The 20,367-nt window shown below is 44.9% G+C and overlaps 1 protein-coding gene across 1 annotated transcript in view; it reads right to left on the bottom strand.

Moving 5' to 3' along the window:
• STX12 (syntaxin 12) overlaps positions 1-16,420 on the bottom strand; it is a 35,419-nt gene extending 18,999 nt beyond the window's left edge. The window contains exons 1-2 of the mRNA XM_038377363.2: positions 16,123-16,420; positions 7,305-7,374 (exon numbers count right to left, since the gene is read on the bottom strand). Of these exons, the coding sequence (XP_038233291.1) occupies positions 7,305-7,374; positions 16,123-16,396 (344 nt within the window). The 5' untranslated portion in view covers positions 16,397-16,420. The remainder of the gene's footprint in view (positions 1-7,304; positions 7,375-16,122) is intronic.
• Positions 16,421-20,367: the final 3,947 nt, after the last annotated feature.

Raw genomic sequence — 20,367 nt, 5'->3', positions numbered from 1 at the left:
TACACAGAACACAGTGGTGGGTCAGAGCATAAGATGGGAAAAGGAAGGAAAGGGGTACAAAAAAAAGCACAAGGCAATAAGTTCATTGCATGCCCATAAGACACCAAGAGGAAAGCTATCAACCATATAGTCCAATTGATGTACATGACAAAGCAGTCAGGTTTAGTAAAGTTTGTGTTGCCTCATTGTATATTCTAGCCCACAGTAGGTAAACTATAGTGGTGCTTGAGAAGTTAACTTGATGGTTGCATTGACTATGATTTCCCTGCATTTTTGTACCAATACATTTGAAGTGTCACCCTAGAAAGCACTATTTGTTAAGCACCAATAATCCCTTCAAGTGAAAGCTGAGGGTTTTTCTATAATAGAACAACATTAACTGGAAACTAGATTAATTAGACAGCCACCAATGATTAGTTCTTTAATCCAGCCATTAAATCCAGATCAAATCAACTATGATCTAGTTGAAGCACTCAAGCATTAGCAGCTGTGTCCTGTTTATATTCTGAAAAGGTTTAGAATGTTCTGCACTTCATATGGAATGTTACAAACATGTTCCATATCCACCCAGGTGTCTGTTATACATGGCAGCCTTCAGATTTGTACTGAGCAGCTCGGAATGACAAAACAGAAAGGGCAGGAAGAGAGGGGCTCCCTTTTATAAATAATAACCTTGTTACTAGCAGAGTTGGCTGGAAAATGGAAATCCTAATCCTGTGACAGATTTCATCTGACAAATTTTTCATCCCAAAAAGAGACAAAAGTCAAAACTATCAGATTTTTCATGAGAAGGGATTTCCAGAAAATTCTGTTTGGGGAGAGCCAAACCAGAAGCTATTGGCTTTCTGTCTTGCCACCTGGAAGGCTCTTTGCCTACAGGCAGAAACTGAAACTGATTAAAGCCTTCCAGGCAGGCAGCCAGGGAGCCTTCATTTAGATTTTCCTGATGGAGAGCTGAAATTACCCAAGAAAACTGAAGTTTCCCCCTGGGTAATTTGGGAGAAAAAGAGGGAACATATTCCATTGGAAAATCATTCTAATGTAAGATTCCTGATCAACTCTAGTTACTAGGCGGTTTTGACATTATTAGCCCAAGATAAACATGCCCCTGAGGGGATAACTTCTGACATTCCTTACCCAGGTCAGAATTGAAAACCTGCTACTTCTATGACCATAAGCAGTACAACCTGTACTGGTGAACGCTGAATGCTGGGTACCAGTTAATTACCCCAGAAACCTCAGGAAGCGCCAACGGCTTTGGGCAGATGAGTACCTGGGGAGGGTAATGGAACCCTTGATGGAGAAAATGCCATCAAAAGGCGGATGAGCAAATTCACTCAGTGTTTTTGCCAATGACATCCTCACAGGACAGATCGGGCCCTTCAGCTGTGGCGGGTAACCTATCTAGGAGTGGAGCCCCGAAAGGCAGGCAGATAGAAGATCTCCTCTGCACTGGCAACTCCTGCAGCACAGGTGGTTCCAAATGTATCAATTCCCATCCTTCCTTTGGTCCAAACCAGTGAAGTCAAGAGCAGGGATGCTGACACATGGGCAAAGCAGGGCCTCCACATCAACTGCCTAGGCTATTGCAGCCACATCACATGGAGAGGACACTCCATCCTTGCTGGCAACATGGTCACAACATGGAAGGTGGCAGTTACGGGTTATATGCTCTCACTTGATTGGCGTGGAGGAGGGTGCCACAGGTCACCTTCGATGGTGGGAGGAATCATTGTGTTCCATTGGTCAGCCACCACCCGCCACAAAGCCAGGCAGCCCCCGGACAGTCAGGTGCTGACCCGCCATGGTCTGTCCGCCTCATGGGGTGTGTGGGGCTAGACCAAAAGTTAAAAGGCAGACTGAAACCTTTGTTTCTTATTTTTGCTAAATGCAAGAACTTTCCAGCTTGGAAACTGGTATATTGGGACCATATGTCTGGGATTTACAAATGATGACCTACAATACACAAGCAACATACAGAAGTCAGCTTTGATAGACCATGAGCTGTACAAACTCAATGCTGACATTGCAGTACTTCAGGAAACAAGACTTGCAGGTGCTGGTTCTTTCCAAGAGACCAATTACACCTTCTTTTGGCAAGGTAAAAGCAGTGAAGAAAATTGTTTCTCACAGTGAAACCGACATCGTACAGACAAGTGGGTAAAGCTCCTAGAAACACCCATTGGGAAGTCGGAGCGTATCATCTCACTTAAACTTCAGACAACCATCAGCTCTATGAACATCGTTAGTGTCTATGCACCAACACTCAAATCTAACCCTGAGAAGGATATATTATATGACTCTTCATCAAGTCATCAAAAGAATACCATCAGCTGAGCAATTTTTCCTCCTTGGTGACTTTACTGCAAGAGTCGGTGCAGACAACAACTCATGGCCAGATTGCCTAGGACATTTTGGCATTGGCAAGATGAATGAGAACGGACTAAGACATCTTGAATGCTGCCCCCAAACCAAATGTGCATTACCAATTCGTATTTTACAGGAAAAGAGTGCCACAAAGTGTCATGGCGACATCCATGATCAAGCCACTGGCACCAATTAGACCTTGTTATCATCAGGAGGAAAGATCTACCCTTAGTGCAGAACACACACACATTCCACAGTATTGACTGACATTGACCACTCCTTGAGTATTAGCAAAGTGAAGATTACAGCCAAGAAACTAGATAGAGCAAAACCTAGGCCCAAGCCCCAAATCAATGCTATTAACACTGCAAACCAGAGGAAATGCCAGGAGTTTGTGAAGACTTTTGAACTTAGCATGCATGAAAAGTCATTACCCAAGGAGGCAGAGGAATTTGGGGAAGATTTAAGAACAATCCATGAAGTACATAAAAGGTGGTTACAAGGAGGAGGGAGAAAAATTGTTCTTCTTAACCCCTGAGGATAGGACAAGAAGCAAGGGGCTTAAAGGGTGATTTAGGTTGGACATTAGGAAAGACTTCCTAACTGTCAGAATGGTTAAACACTGGAATAACTTGCCTAGGAATGTTGTGGAATCTCCATCATTGGGGATTTTTTAAGAACAGGTTGGACAAACACCTGTCAGGGATGGTCTAGATAATACTTAGTCCTGCCTTGAGTGCAGGGGATTGGACTAGATGACCTCTTGAGGTCCCTTCCAGTTCTATGATTCTATGGAACAGCTTTAGCTACATTAAGAACAGCGCCTATCTGGAACACAAGAAACCAAGAAAGTACCAAAGTGAGACTTCGGCACGCAAAAACTGAGGTACAGCGAGCAAGCAGACGTTTTGCAAATCATTACCGATCAAGGTCTGTGAAGAGATACAGACAGCCTCAAAGTCATGTATGACAGCCTGAAGAAAGCTCTAGGTCCCACACCGTCAACAAGGTTGCCGCTCTCAAATTCACAGCAGTGAAATAATTATAGATTAAAGCAAGCAGTTGTCTTGTTGGGTTGAACACTATTTAGAGCTATACGCACAAGAACGAACCACCACCAGCGAATCACTAGACCAAATGCCAACTCTACAGGTCATGCCAGAGCTAGATGTGGAGCCCACTGTAGAAGTGGGAAAGTGCAAGGCTCCTGGAAAAGATGGCATCCCAGCAGAAATCCTCAAGTGCGGGAAAGACAGCCTATTACCATATCTTCTTCAGCTGCTACTTAAATGCTGGAAAAAGGGTGAGGTACCACAAGAGTTGCGCAACACACTCATCAGGTTGTATAAAAATAAAGGCGAAAAGGTGATTGCAACAACTACATGGGTATCTTGCTACTAAGCGCAGCAGGAAAAGCTTTTGCAAAAGTCATCTTAGTGCGCTTACAACAACTGGCGAATCGTGTCTACCATTAATCACAGTGCAGATTCAGGGTTGGAAGATCATTATAGACATGATATTTTCTCTGCATCAACTCCAAGAAAAGTGCAGAGAGCAAAACCGACCATTGTACATCGCCTTTGTGGACCTAACCAACCGTCAGCAGAGCAGGTCTATTTGCAATACTAGAAAAGATTGGATGCCCACCAACCTTGTTATGTCTTATACATTCATTCCACAACATGAGAGCACCCATCCAGTTTGACGGGTCCACTTCGGAGAGCTTTGAGATGAAAAGTGGAGTAAAGCAAGAAACGTGTTCTTGCCCCTACTCTCTTTTGAATCTTCTTCTTGATACTCTTGAACTGTGCGTGGACATGTTTAAGGACATGAAAGATGGAGCATATACAAGATCAGATAGGAAACTCTTCAAACTATTCCAACCAAAGTCAAAAAGGTGCTAAACAGAGAACTTCTATTTGCGGATGATGCTGCCCTCATAGCCCACAATGAAGATCTACTACAAGAACTCATGGACCACCTTTCAAGTGCCTGTCAGGCATTTGCTCTCACCATCAGTATCAAGAAAATGGTTGCATTAGGAAAGGAGGTTCCACAAGATCCTTCAATTATCTTAAACGCAAACCAGCTAGTAGTCGTCCAAAAGTTCAGCTGTTTAGGTTCTACAGCGACCACCAACCTCTCACTTGATGAAGAACTAAATGTTCGCATTGCAAAGGCTGCCACCACCTTTAGCAGACTAACTAAAATAGCATGGAACAACTCAGAGCTTGCCATCAAGACCAAAATTCTATTGTACCGAACTTGCGTCCTCAGCGCTCTCGTGTAAGGTGGGAAAACATGGACAACTTATGCTCATCAGGAGAAAAGGTTAAACAGTTTCCATCTACGTTGTTTACACTGTATACTCAACACCAAACGGCAGGATAGAGTCACCAATGCAGAGGTTCTTCAAAGGGCAAATTCACCAAGTGTGACAGCCCTGCTCAAGCAAAGATGACTGCACTGGCTGGACCCTCTGAGTAGGTTGGAAGACAGATGCATACCGAAGGACATGCTATACAGGGAGCTATCAGAGGGAACAAGAACAGGACATCTCAAGCTCTGCTATAAAGACACATGCAAGTGAGATATGAAGGAATTTGGAATTGATCCTGACCAATGGAAAATCTTGGCAAATGATTGTAACAAGTGGCGCCATTATGTTCATCAGGGTATCAAAGTCCGTGATAGAAGCTGGCTCCTACAGCTTGAAGAATAAAGAGCCCAGAGGAAGCAAGCAGCTCCCAACCAAGATACATACATTTGCAATAACTGTCAAAGATCATGCAAATATCGGATTAGCCTATTCAGTCACATGAGACAATGCAAACCATCTACATCATAGGCTGCAATTCCCACAGTCTCTCATAGATGAAAGGATGCCAACAAGCCTTACCCAAGAGATTTCTTTGCACTGGAGTAAACCCAATGCAAATAAAACTGGTTATTTCTTTTCATAGAATCTGCAACATGAGATTCTATGGCCATTTACAAAAAGAAAAGGAGTACTTGTGGCACCTTAGAGACTACCAAATTTATTTGAGCATAAGCTTTCGTGAGCTACAGCTCACTTCATCGGATGCATTTGGTGGAAAATACAGTGGGGAGATTGAGATACACACACAGAGAACATGAAACAATGGGTTTTATCATACACACTGTAAGGAGAGTGATCACTTAAGATGAGCCATCACCAGCAGCGGGGGTGGGGGGAGAGGAGGAAAACCTTTCATGGTGACAAGCAAAGTAGGCTATTTCCAGCAGTTAACAAGAACATCTGAGGAATAGTGGGGGGTGGGGTGGGGGGAGAAATAACATGGGGAAATAGTTTTACTTTGTGTAATGACTCATCCATTCCCAGTCTCTATTCAAGCCTAAATTAATTGTATCCAGTTTGCAAATTAATTCCAATTCAGCAGTCTCTCCTTGGAGTCTGTTTTTGAAGTTTTTTTTGTTGAAAGATAGCCACCCTCAGGTCTGTAATCGAGTGACCAGAGAGATTGAAGTGTTCTCTGACTGGTTTTTGAATGTTATAATTCTTGACGTCTGATTTGTGTCCATTCATTCTTTTACGTAGAGACTGTCCAGTTTGACCAATGTACATGGCAGAGGGGCATTGCTGGCACATGATGGCATATATCACATTGGTAGATGCGCAGGTGAACGAGCCTCTGATAGTGTGGCTGATGTGATTAGGCCCTATGATGGTGTCCCCTGAATAGATATGTGGACAGAGTTGGCAACGGGCTTTGTTGCAAGGATAGGTTCCTGGGTTCGTGGTTCTGTTGTATGGTGTGTGGTTGCTGGTGAGTATTTGCTTCAGGTTGGGGGGCTGTCTGTAAGCAAGGACTGGCCTGTCTCCCAAGATCTGTGAGAGTGATGGTCGTCCTTCAGGATAGGTTGTAGATCCTTGATGTGTTGGGGGCTGAAGGTGATGGCTAGTGGCGTTCTGTTATTTTCTTTGTTGGGCCTGTCCTGTAGGTGACTTCTGGGTACTCTTCTGGCTCTGTCAATCTGTTTCTTCACTTCAGCAGGTGGGTATTGTAGTTGTACCCCCACAAGTTGTGGGATACTGGGGGAAGCCAATTACGGCGACAGAACGAACAGCTGCGTCTACACGGATGCTTTGTCATTTTAAAATTGCTGAAAAAAGCTTTATGCCTCTCGTTGAGGTGGTTTTATTTTGTTGCAAAACAGGAGAGTTTTGCAGACAAAACTAGCTTTGCAATGCCTACACCTCCACTGTTTTGTGTGGTGTAGACAAGGCCTCAGACAATCTGTGTGTAATTGCCTTAGGTCAGACCCTCCAGCCCCTTTGAGAATGCTGGTTGTTCTATCTGAACTCACTGTGGTTTGTCATCCAGTGGTGTTTTCTTTTCTACAATTTCTGAAGGTATATTAGGCATTTTGATTGCCCTATCTTATTGCTGCTGACCATTCTCTTGCCTAGTCTTTTGGTATTACAATTGTCTCTCCCCCTTCAGAATATTATCTTCTCATTACTTCTCCTAATTTAGGATCCAAGAATTTTGTTAGCGTGATATTTACTCCCTCTTCTAAATCATAAGTGAAGCTTAAAATAGTTTCAGCTCCATCACAGATCCTGCTCTAACTTGCAGAAGCCTGAACACAGCTTGATACATGGCTGTTAATTCCCCTTGTTTATGACCCTTCAACCAGTTTTTGGTCCATAGCAAGCAGATATGAATGGCTTTTGACCCCAGTACAACTACCAAATTCCCTTCATCCACCAAGTTAGCCTTCCTGGGAGAACTAGAGTCATGTTTACGCTCTGCCACACCACACACACTCCGCCTCTAGTGCCACCCTCCCACCATTCAGAGAGTTTTGCTCAGGATACTTCTCACTAACCAGAACAGACCCATTTCTGTCATCCACATGCACACTTACGTGTTTGTTCAGCTAATACTTACAGGTTTTCCTGCAATTTGCTGGAGTCCTGTTTGGTTCCAAGCTGGCTCATCAAATTCTTTATCTGAGAAGCTGAGGAAAAGAGTTTACAATGGCTTGGTGATTTGTAAGGCAAGGCAAGAACATTTTAAAACAACACATTGGACTCCTTCTGGTTATTTTTCTTGAAGTTCCCCTTCTAGCTGCATTACCATCTCTCCCATAGAAATGTTGCTATCAAAGTTTTGTTGACGTAAGGCTTGCCCATCTCTTTAAAATGGACCTGTACCTGTTGTCTCAATCTAGATGAATAAATGGGCCAAATATGTTAACATAATCCAGTCATTGTCCAACATTAAATAGTATTAAACAAGGTCTGCTTAGTACCATGGCAAATAGCATAAAAACATTAAGGAGTCCAGTGGTTAAAAACATTGTAACCTTTTATTAAAGATAAAGCAAAGAAGGAAAATCAGTGAAAAGATTAGAAAAGTAAAATATTAAACAAGTCTTCCATTTTAACATCATCCCATGTTCCTTTTCCCTTTAACTGGAGAGGGTTGTAGAAGGAAACCCCGCCCCGCCCCCAGTTTGACAGTCTCTGTTAGGTGTCAGATGGCAATAACTGTCCTTTTGGGAAAGGGAGAAGGAAGTTGAGAGGGGCTGGAGTTGTTATTGCTGCTGTTAAAGTTCAATCCCATTTAATCTCAGGTGGTGCTGGGATTCAGCAGGAGCTGGTAGGGGTGGTGATGTCATCAGGGTCGCTCTCTCGGGCCTGGTCTGGGTATCTCTCTGGATCAGAATGACAAGGGCCACCCACCAAATGCAAAGTGTCCCACCAAATGCAGCCAGGAGGGGAAGCTTGCTTCGGTAACCCCCCGTCTGTTGTTTTCCTCAAAATCTCTTTATTTAAGGACTCAAAAAGGGAAGTGATGGGTTAAATAGCCAATCCTCTTATTTTGTACACCAATTAGGCCTACTAGTGACACACCAATTTTGGCTAATTAATTTCCGGTTCTACATCTCCTGTTTTTACCAAGCATGGTATCAACACATGTGGTATATCAATGTGGGCTTTTTTGTTTGGGTTGATTTAGTCTGTCTGGTTCTCTTGCACATTTATTACATTCTTTATTGAAAACAACTTGACCTACTTTCCATGCTAAATTTCTAAGCAGGCAAAAATTATAGACCAATTGTCACAACATACCTTACCCTAAATGCTTCTTATGTTAGACCAAGTGGGAGTGTTTGAAGTAGTCTAGTCATTGCTTTGTAGAATGCTTTCAAGTGACTAGAGTTTTACCAAAGGGTTTAATAAAACACCAATTTAGAAAGTCACATTTCTGAGTTTACCTGTTGATACAAATATCTAGTATTGCTATAAGAGAGAGGAAAGTTATATCTCCATTTTGTTTACTTTAGACCAGTGGTTTTCAAACTTATTTGATCGGGCCCTCCTCCTTTGTGTTGTAGTTTATGTGCCCCTCCCCCCCCCCACGTACATACACTGCCACCCAGCTCTGAAGGCAGAGCGGAGAGCAGCAGCTGCTGGCAAGGCACCCAGCTCTGAACACAGTACTGCACCAGCAACAGCACAGAAGTTAGCTTGGCAAAGTGATATTTGTCAATATCACTTTTTACACAAGACTTGGAGCCCCATTGCTACCCTTACTTCTGCGCTGCTGCTGCCGCCACCTCAGGGCTGACAGCCCACCACATCCAGGTGAGGTATTGTGCGGAGGGAAGGAGAGCCTGAGCCCAGGTGGCAGGGCTCCAGCTGTCCCCTTTATTCCTGCCTCCCGGGTGTGCACGACCCTTCTGCACAAGGCCCAGCCACCCAGGGCTGACAGCCAGAACTATAAAAAAAAACAAAAAAACCCAAAACAAACAAACAAAAAGCATACAGCCTGCGCCTCCCTTGACACATTCCCATGCATCCTTGGGAAGTTTGCCCCATAGTTTGAGAACCACCGCTTTAGACAAAAAGTGCTTTCAATAGTCAGTTTCATTACAATCAATTTTTCCTATGTGTGTTCGTGAAAGACAGCAAGAGGGGAGAGAAACAGTTACAAATACAAAAACATGGTTGTGAAGTTGCTGAAGCTATAAGGGACTCAGAGACAGGTGCACAAGACTACTTTAGACTTTTTTTTTTTTTAAACGGAGTAGTTTAAGTTCATGGTATACCTCTAAGCACTGTGGAAAACCTCAAGTAGCTACCCTTGCCTATTACACCCAGCTCCAGCCCCCAGTATGAGTTTTGGAGCTGAACAACAGGAGTCGTTCACGACTTCTTAGCAAGCAGTGTAAAAATCTAAATAAACTTATAGGACAGATACTGCCTTTATAGCATTGACCTAATGAAGAGTCTGAATTGGAGATTCAGCCAATAAAGTGATATGTTCCATGCAGAGTTCCCCAGCACGGTTTTTTGCCTGTGATGTTACCAACAAAACATGCTTGTCATTAGTGGAAGCAGAAGACAGCAGCCACCGACTTTGGAGGAGTATGAGCATTTCTGGTACTCTAGTTACTGGGGTGTTCTACTTGAGAATATACTGTGTATTTGCAGGTCATCTTTGAAAATGAGTGTCGCATTGGGAAGGAGGAAGAATCTTAGAAGATATATGAAAACAACTTGCATTTAAGTGGGCTAAACACGATTCTTCAAGTCTATTTCTTCTTGTTGACTACTTCAGTTACAATCTTGTTACAGTGGGATTAGAATGCATATGAACCCTGCCACTGTTTTATCTTTTGAGAACAACTGAGAGTCAGAATGGAGAGTGACAAGTGAATCAATTGCATCATATCAGAAGAATGTTAGGCCTAGTCTACACAAAGAAGTTGCATTATTTAACTAAAACTGTTTGTAAATCAATTTAGTTTAATTGGTGTGACTTCTTCATTTAGATTGTGTCTTGGATCAAGTCACTTATGTTGGGTTTGGTCATGAGCCATAGTGGAGTGTATTTAAACTATACTGATTTGCATTTAACAATGTCTTTTAATGTAATGCCTAGTGGCACGTACAGTACAGTGTGGCTTTATTGAATAATAAAATATTAGAACTCAGAGCCTTGCCTGGGGAGCATGTTGATTTCCTGGAGTTCGATTAGTTCTCACAGTACACAGTTGTGTAGTGAACTCCCCATGCACTAGGCTGAATACCTACCCGAAGGAGCCAAGCATCACAGATTTCATACCAGAACAACTCTTGTGATGGGTCATAAGTCCAACATCTTCTAGAGAATCACAGAACTGAAAGGGACATCAAGAGATCATCTAGTAGAGTCCCCTGCACTCAAGGCAGGAATAAGTATCATCTAGACCATCCCTGACAGGTGTTTGTCCAACCTGCTCTTAAAAATCCTCAATGATGGAGATTCCACAATCTCCCTAGGCAATTTATTCCAGTGCTTAACCACTCAGAGTTAGAAAGTTTTTCCTAATGGCCAACCTAAACCGCCCTTGCCGCAATTTCGTAGAATCATGGAATAATAGGGTTGGAAGAGACCTCAGGAGGTCATCTAGTCCAATGCCCTGCTCAAAGCAGGACCAACACCAACTAAATCATCCCAGCCAGGTCTTTGTCAAGCCGGGCCTTCCACCACCTCCCCAGAGCTTCACCACCCTTCTCGTGAAACAGTGTTTCCTAATATCGAACCTAGACCTCCCCTACTGCAACTTGAGACCATTGCTTCTTACTCTGACATCTGCCACCACTGAGAACAGCCGAACTCCATCCCCTTTGGAACCCCCTTTCAGGTAACTGAAGGCTGCTATCAAATCCCCCCCTCACTCTTCTCTTCTGTGGACTAAATAACCCCAGTTCCCTCAGCCTCTCCTCATAAGTCATGTGCCCCAGCCCCCTCATCATTTTTGTTGCCCTCTGCTGGGCTCTCTCCAATTTGTCGACATCCCTTCTGTAGTGGGGGGACCAAAACTAGATGCAATACTCCAGGTGTGGCCTCACCAGTGCCGAATAGAGAGGAATAATCACTTCCCTCGATCTGCTGGCAGTGCACCTACGAATACAGCCCAATACGCCATTGACCTTCTTGGCAACAAGGGCACGCTGCTGACTCAGATCCAGCTTCTCGTCCACTGTAATCCCCAGGTCGTTTTTTGCAGAACTGCTGCTTAGCAAGTTGGTCCCCAGCCTGTAGCGGTGCATAGGATTCTTCCTTCCTAAGTGCAGGACTCTGCACTTGTCCTTGTTGAACCTCATCAGATTTCTTTTGGCCCAATCCTCTAATTTGTCTAGGTCTCTCTGTATCCTATCCCTACCCTCCAGTGTATCTACCTCTCCCCCAGCTTAGTGTCATCTGCGAACGTGCTAAGGGTGCAATTAATACCATCATCTAGATCATTAATAAAGATGTTGAACAAAAGCAGCCCCAGGACCGACCCCGTGGCACTCTGCTTGATACTGGCTGCCAACTAGACATCGAGCTGTTGATCACTACCCGTTGAGCCCAACAATCAAGCCAGCTTTCAACCCACCTTACAGTCAGTTCATCCAATCCATACCTTTTTAACTTGCTGGCAAGAACACCTTGGGAGACCGTATCAAAAGCTTTGCTAAAGTCAAGATATATCACATCCACAGTCAGGCATTACTTGCCCTTGGTGAATCCACATTGACTGTTCCTGATCCCCTTCCTCTCCTCAAGCGCTTCAAAATGGATTCCTTGAGGACCTGATCCATGATTTTGCCGGGGACTGAAGTGAGGCTGATTGGTCTGTAGTCCCCCAGGTTCTCTTTCTTCCCTTTTTTAAATATGGGCACTACATTTGCCTTTTTCCATCGTCCGGGACCTCTCCTGATCGCCACGAATTTTCAAAGATAATGGCCAATGGCTCTGCAATCACATCAGCCAACTCCCTCAGCACCCTTGGATGCATTAGATCCGGACCCATGGACTTGTGGATGTCCAGCGTTTCTAAACAGTCCGTAACCTGTTCTTTCACCACTGCGGGCTGCTCACCTACTCCCCATGCTGTGTTGCCCAGTGCAGCAGTCTGGGAGCGGATCTTGTCTGTGAAGGCTGAGGCAAAAAAAGCGTTGAGTACTTCAGCTTTTCCCATACCATCTGTCACTAGGTTGCCTCCCCATTCAGTAAGGGTCCCACACTTTCCCTGACCACCTTCTTGTTGCTAAACATACCTGTAGAAACCCTTCTTGTTACCCTTCATGTCCCTTGCTAGCCCATTTAAGTCCATTGCTTCTTGTCCTATCCTCCGAGGTTAAGAAGAACAATTTTTCTCCCTCCTCCTTGTAACAACCTTTTATGTACTTGAAAACTGTTATCAAGTCCCCTCTCAATCTTCTCTTTTCCAGACAAACAAACCCAAATTTTTCAATCTTCCCTCACAGGTCATGTTTTCTAGGCCTTTCATCATTTTTGTTGCTCTTCTCTATACTTTCTCCAAATCTTTCCTGAAATGTGGTGCCCAGAACTGGACACAATACTCCAGTTGAGGCCTAATCAGTGCGGAGTAGAGCGGAAGAATTACTTCTCGTGTCTTGCTTACAACACTCCTGCTAATACATCCCAGAATGATGTTTGTTTTTGTTTTTTTTTGCGCAAGTGTTACACTGTTGACTCATATTTAGCTTGTGATCCACTATGACCCCCAGATCCTTTTTCACAGTATTCCTTCCTAAGCATGTCATTTCCCATGACATGCATTTGACGAAGTGGGTATTCACCCATGAACTAACCCACGTCTGTTAGTCTATAAGGTGCCACGGGACTCTTTTCTGATTTCCCATTTTGTATGTGTGCAACTGATTGTTCCTTCCTAAGTGGAACATTGCATTTGTCCTTATTGAATTTCATCCTATTTACTTCAGACCATTTTCTCCAGTTTGTCCATATCATTTTGAATTTTAATCCTATCCTCCAAAGCACTTGCAACCCCTCCCAGCTTGGTATCGTCCACAAACTTTATAAGTATACTCTCTATGCCATTATCTAAATCATTGATGAAGATACTGAACAGAACCAGACCCAGAACCGATCCCTGCAGGATCCCACTCATTATGCCCTTCCAGCATGACTGTGAACCACTAATAACTACGCTCTGGGAAAGATTTTCCAACCAATTATGCACCCACCTTACAGTAGCTCCATCTTGGTTGTATTTCCCTAGTTTGTTTATGAGGTCATGCGAGACAATATCAAAAGCGTTACTAAAGTCAAGATATACCACATATACTGCTTCCTCCCCATCCACAAGGCTTGTTACCCTGTCAAAGAAATCAGGTTGGTTTGACACGATTTGTTCTTGACAAATCCATACTGACTGTTATTCATCACCTTATTTTCTTCTACGTGTTTGCAAATTGATTTCTTAATTATTTGTTCCATTATCTTTCCGGGTACAGAAGTTAAGCTGACCAGTTTGTAATTCCCCAGGGTTGTCCTTATAAGTAAAGCTCAAAATAGTCTTCAACAGATGATAGAAGCCAAGAAAGGTGATGAATGTAATATCTTCTGTTTAAAACCCACACAAATGGGGGAAATTGACTACAATGAAATTTATTACTGAAAGCACTTTTGGTCTAAAGTAAACAAAATGGAAAAGTAACTTCTCTGTCTGTTACACTAATATTAGGCTTTTGTATAAATAGATAAACTCAAGTGTGACTTCTAAGTTGATGGTGCCCCTTTATTTTATTTAAGGCCTTTGATAAAACATGTATGCCTTGACTATTTTGAGAAACGCTTGTGCTAGTCCCACACCCCATGTGCTGCTCTGTGTTGGCACTAGTCAGGAGTAATGATCTAATAAGGGGCATAGCAGGAGGAGGATTCTATTCTGTTTCATCCAACTTGACATGGAAAGAATTAAAGCAAGGCAACACAAGAGAAGAGACAGACAGGTGAAGGGGTGGGCAAGAAAACACACTATTTTTGTCTTATAGATATGAAGCGAAATCAGGCAGCATGCCACCTGAATTGTGCCATCAGTACATATTGTTTATTGTACTGATTGTACAACAAAAATGTTTAAAGGTCTAGAAAACGTGATCTATGAGGAAAGATTGAAAAAACTGGGTTTGTTTAGTTTGGGGAAGAGGAGACAGAGGGGACATGATAACAGTTTTCAAGTACATAAAAGGTTGTTACAAGGAGGAGGGAGAAAAATTATTCTTCTTAACCTTGGAGGATAGGACAAGAAGCAATGGGCTTAAATTGCAGCAAGGGCGGTTTAGGTTGGATATTAGGAAAAACTTCCTAACTCTCAGAGCGGTTAAGCACTGGAATAAATTGCCTAGGGAGGTGGTGGAATCTCCGTCATTGGGGATTTTTAAGAGCAGGCTGGACAAACACCTGTCAGGGATGGTCTAGATTCAGCACTTCAGGGCTGAATCCTGATCTGGGTATCTGGGCACGATGATGATAATCCTGCAACCCCCCAAGTTGGCACTAGTTTGTCTGATGGTCGGCTCTCATGGAGTTAGCTAGTGGGATAAACAGCAAGTTGACAAGGGACCCTTGATTTTCATAAGAGGAATGAAAGGGCTTTACAGAAGGAGGGTAAGGTTTGAGGCATCAGGTTCTCGCCTTGCTGGTCTGCAGTGGAAGCTGTTTTGTTTCATGTTTATAATCTAAACTGCTTACTAAAATATTGAGCTGAGGGTTCTGCAGTTTCTACTGGTGCTTGATGAAAAGAGTTGTAAGTATGTTTGTTTCACTTTAGATAAGTACCACCTAAATTCTGTGCTAGCTAGCAAGTGCTGCTGATCAGGGGAAGCCTTCACTGTCTCATGGGAGGAAGAGAAGCAGACATCATAATGGAGGGAAGCCAGGGGCTGATGAAGAGAACTTCCAGGAAAACAAGTCCCTTGGAAAGTCAGGAATGGACTAGCAGATGTTAAGCCAGAGGGCCACTATAGTGTCAAGGGATGACCAGTTGTTGCAGCAACATGGATGGGTTAGTCTGACAAAGCACGTTGATGAACATGGCCAAATTACAAGGGAGCTGCTGTGGCTGATTGACCTCCTTCCTGGGCTGTGTTCAATTACTTCAGGTCACTTAGATACCTGCTGACATTTTTAGATTTTAGAAATTCCATATAACTGCTTCCAAGAGAGCAGTAGAAACTCTCTTGCAGACAACCAACTGCCTAGTAAGAAATACACCATTCCAATTAGTTCTCTGCTTTGGAATTGTAATGCCATCATTCAATATACTCCTATACTGGGAAAGAGGTGAAGAGAAACTGCAATGCAAACAGAGACTAAAAACAAGTATGGAGAAGAAAATCAAGGAAAACAGAGAGAGCAACATGTGGGTGCAGTATGGAGCAGCAGCAAGGGTGGAAGCTGTAAGAAGAGGTACTGAGAAGGGGAGCAGATCTGAAAGGTGATGCCAGGGCCATGGGGGAGGCAGGGAAGGGGCGTGTCAGGGACCAGCTGGGAAGGAATGCGAGGGGCTGGGATGGAGAGAACCAGGGCTGGTCAAAGCCCGGGGCGGCAGGAGAGGGGCCGGGGGGGCCGGCGGGGCTCAGGCGGGGGGGGCCGGCGGGGGGAACCGGCGGGGCTCAGGCGGGGGGGGCCGGCGGGCTCAGGCGGGGGGGGGCCGGCGGGGGGAACCGCGGGGCTCAGGGGGGGCCGGCGGGGGGGCCGGCGGGGGAACCGGCGGGGGGGGCGGCGGGGGGAACCGGCGGGGCTCAGGCGGAGAGGGGCCGGCGGGGCTCAGGCGGGGGGGGGGCCGGCGGGGGGAACCGGCGGGGCTCAGGCGGAGAGGGGCCGGCGGGGGGGGGCCGGCGGGGCTCAGGCGGGGGGGGGGCCGGGGCCGGGGCCGGGGCCGGGCCGCACTCACTGCACTGAGCGATGCGCTGCACGTTGGCGCTGCAGGTCTGGATGATGCCGCTGAAGTCCCGGGGCGGAGGCTGCCCCTGGGGGCCCCCGGGCCAGCGCGCGTCCAGCGGGCCGTAGGACATGGCGAAGCCGGGCTGGGGCAAAGCGGGGCGCTGCGGGGCAGCCGGGAGCTGAGCTGGGCTGGGCTGGGCCGGGCCGGGCCGAGCACCGCCGCACCCACTGCGCGTGCGCACTAGCGCCCGGCGCACGGGACCGCCCGCCCCCAGATGGCGCATGCGCACTGGCTGCCTCGTCTCCGCGGCAGGGTGCTGGCGCCCCACGGTTACCGGGACGCAGCGTGATGGCGGAGGGGGAGGGGGAGGGGCCCCGCCCCCTGCCTGGAGCCCGAGGGCCACTCCGCGGTCAGGCCCGCCCGGCCCGGGGAGCCCCGCCCGGAGCAGCACGGGCCGGCGGCGGCGTTTGGGGTCCGGCGGCACCAGCCCTTCGCTGAGCACAGCCCCGCCCCCGCCCCCGCCCCCGCGCCGGCCGCTGGCACGGAGCGACCGGGGCGGCGTTTGAAAGGACTTGTGGCACCTTGGAGACTAACCAGTTTATCTGAGCATGAGCTTCCGTGAGCTACAGCCCACTTCATCGGATGCATGCGGTGGGAAAAAAAACCAAATAATGCATCCGATGCAGTGAGCTGTAGCTCACGAAAGCTTATGCTCTAATACATTTGTTAGTCTCTAAGGTGCCACCGGTCCTCCTGTTCTTTTCATGGTTTCTGTGTACAAGAAGTCTGACTAGGTTATCACAACAGACACTTTTGGCCTTGGAATCTATGAATCCATGAATAGGACCATACCAAATTCATGGTCCATTTTGGTCAATTTCAGGGTCATAGGATTTTAAAAATTGCAAATTTCATTATTTCAGATATTTAAAACCGAAATTTCACAGTGTTGTAACTGTAAGAGTCCTGACTCAAAAAGGGGCTCTGAAGAGGGTCACAAGTTTATTGTAGGGAGTCGTGTTATTGCCACCCTTACTTCTGTGCTGCTGCCTTCAGAGCTGGGCCCTCGGCCAGCAGCTGTCACTCTCCAGCCACCCAGCTTGAAGGCAGCACTGCAGAAATAAGGGTGGCTATAGTGTGACCCCCCCCTTACAACCCTTTTTTGGGTCGGGACCCACAGTTTGAGAAACGTTGGTCTCCCCCGTGAAATCTGGTCTGTTGTGTACTTTACCTGTACTATACGGATTTCACGGGGGGAGACAAGATTTCATGGTCTGTGACACGTTTTTCACAGCTATGAATTGGTAGGGCCCTATCCATGAATTAATACATGTTATTGTGAGTGCCCTCTGCTGTTTAATGCTGTTAAAGAGCACCTGGAAACACACACATTTATATTGGCCATGAGGAAATTCAGTTTTGGACGGAGTTGAGCAATTTAATCAAGGTGATTTAAATAAAATATTTTTTTAAAAATAGATTCATAGAAGTGTAGAGCTGGAAGGGACCTCGAGAAGTCATCAAGTCCAGCCCCCTTCGCTGAGGCAGGACCCAGTAAACCTAGACCACCCTGACAGGTGTTTGTCCCAATCTGTTGTTAATTACCTCCAGCAATGGGGATTCCACAGCCTCCCCTTGGAAGCCTATTCCAATTGCTAACTACCCTTGCAGTTGGAAAGTTTTTCCTGATGTCTAACCTAATGTCCCTTGCTGCAGATTAAGCCCATTACTTTTTTTTCCTACCTCCACTGGACATAGAGAATAATTGGTTTCAGAGTAGCAGCCGTGTTAGTCTGTATTTGCAAAAAGAAAAGGAGGACTTGTGGCACCTTAGAGACTAACAAATTTATTGAGCATAAGCACACGAAAGCTTATGCTCAAATAAATTTGTTAGTCTCTAAGGTGCCACAAGTACTCCTTTTCTTTTTAGAGAATAATTGATCACTGTCCTTTTTATAACAGCCCTTAACATATTTGAAGATTATTATCAGGTCCATCCTCAGTTTTCTTTTCTCAAGACTAAAAACAATAAATATATATAAATCAATAAAGATAGTCCAGAGGAGAGCAACAAAAATGATAAAGGGTTTAGGAAGCCTGATCTCTGAGGAAAGTTTTAAAAAACTAAAATAAGCCATCACCAGCAGCGGGGTGGGGGGGGAAGGTGGAAGGAGGGGAGAGGAAAACCTTCATGTGAAAGCAAGGTAGGCTATTCGACTGCTGGAAATAGCCTACCTTACTTGTCACCGTGAAAGGTTTTCCTCTCCCCCCCCCCCCACTGCTGGTGATGGCTTATCTTAAGTGATCACTCTCCTTACAGTGTGTATGAAAAAAAAACCCATTGTTTCATGTTCTCTGTGTGTGTATATCAATCTCCCCACTGTATTTTCCACCAAATGCATCCGATGAAGTGAGCTGTAGCTCACGAAAGCTTATGCTCAAATAAATTTGTTAGTCCTCTAAGGTGCCATAAGTACTCCTTTTCTTTTTTGTGAATAAAGATACACTGGATGTTATCCGCAAAAAGAAAAGGAGTACTTGTGGCACCTTAGAGACTAACAAATTTATTAGAGCATAAGCTTTATTAGTCTCTAAGGTGCCACAAGTACTCCTTTTCTTTTTGCGAATACAGACTACACGGCTGCTACTCTGAAAACTGGATGTTATGACAAAGTGGGTGTTGATGGGTGCATTGTAGCTGGACAATACAGAGAGATTTCCCAGACAGACCAGCATTGTATACGGAGCTAACTTATTCTTAGTAGTTAACAGTATTAATGAACTATATTATTATCTGTTTTATAGTTCCCAGAAGTGTGGTGGATACTTTACAGAACATCTAGAAGGCATGATACTGGTCCCAAAAAGCTTACAGTAAAGAATGACATAACATGATAAATGGATGCAATACAAACAAATGATGTAAAGCTGTAGTGTCACTGTGGCTGGTAAATCATACTAAAAGGGAGAGAGGTCTTTTTTTTACTATAAATTGGTAAACTATTTAAATGAGATTAAAAAAGTATAAGATACACTTTCCTTTGCCACTTGACAGTAAGGTGACATGACAGTCAAGTCAGCTGTCTTGACATAAACATTCAAAATTTCAAAAGATCTAAAATGAGAGTGAATTGTTTGCCTGGGAATTGAGATGTATGGGATGTTCTGTGTTAGCTGCTTTTCTGAAAGGACTTCAGTTTCAGTATGGTACCTGCATTGTTGATAAATCCACACATTCCCTCCTTTCCCATGAAGGATAATGCCTTTCTTGTCTGGCAGAAAAAAGATCTTTTTGTTCTCTTTTGTCAAGTCTCAGCTCTGAAGAGATGACAGACAGACAGTCACTTGGAGACAGACTTGGCTTTATTGTGTAAATTTCCAGCATCAATAATTCACACTTCACTTGGCTGAGAAGAAGCAGCTCTTCTCTGGATGTTTTTGTGCCCCCAAGATCTGTACTTTTGAGGAAGATTGATAAAAGATGTTAGTTGCAAAGGCAGGGAAGTGTATGGATTATGAGCATCCCATGGCACACATTGTCTGTGTTCACCATAGGGGACAAGAGAGGCACATAGCTCAGGTTTGGTGACACCTACATTTGTCCAGCCCAAATAAAATGATCTTCCAGCATGAGCTGGAATAGCCAGTGGTTCCAAAAGATTTTCATATTGTGGGCCATTTCTTGTGACAAGATGTTATATATCACCTCCCCTTCCAACCTCCCAGTCCTGATCCTATACCTCCCTGTAGCAAAAATAGGGCTTGGTAATATTATAAAAAGTAATATTAAGACACTACTGAGTAGGGTCAGATTGGGCTGCTGTGCAACTGGGTCAGATATCTGTAAGGGGCCTCTGAATAGAGCTTATATGAGCTCTCTACCATTGGTTCCCTCCTGTGGGGAGCTGGAGGAACAATCCTCCCACAGGAAACTACTGGGAGGGATGTCCAAGAATAGAGGTGGGGAGGAGATAGATTGTGTGCAAAAGGAAGAATACCCTGGAGCAGCTAGAGTTCATAACCTGTTCAGCTACCATCCATTAATAGCTCAAGGTTACCTGCTGGCATGCTGCAGTCATAAAAGAATCTAGAAGATCTTCCTTCATAAGCCAAATCATATCAGCAGAATTGTTCCATGGAGTAAACCGTAAATCACCCAGAATGCCTGTGCCTGCCCACCCACATCCAAGTCTCTCCTACTACAAAGAGCTCTGAGCCAACTTCAGAGACAAAAAAATCCAAACAAGAATGATC

This window comes from Dermochelys coriacea, chromosome 19 (genome assembly GCF_009764565.3).
Source record: "Dermochelys coriacea isolate rDerCor1 chromosome 19, rDerCor1.pri.v4, whole genome shotgun sequence".
NCBI classification, from domain to species: Eukaryota; Metazoa; Chordata; order Testudines; family Dermochelyidae; genus Dermochelys; species Dermochelys coriacea.
This window is presented reverse-complemented; position numbering and strand designations above follow the sequence as displayed.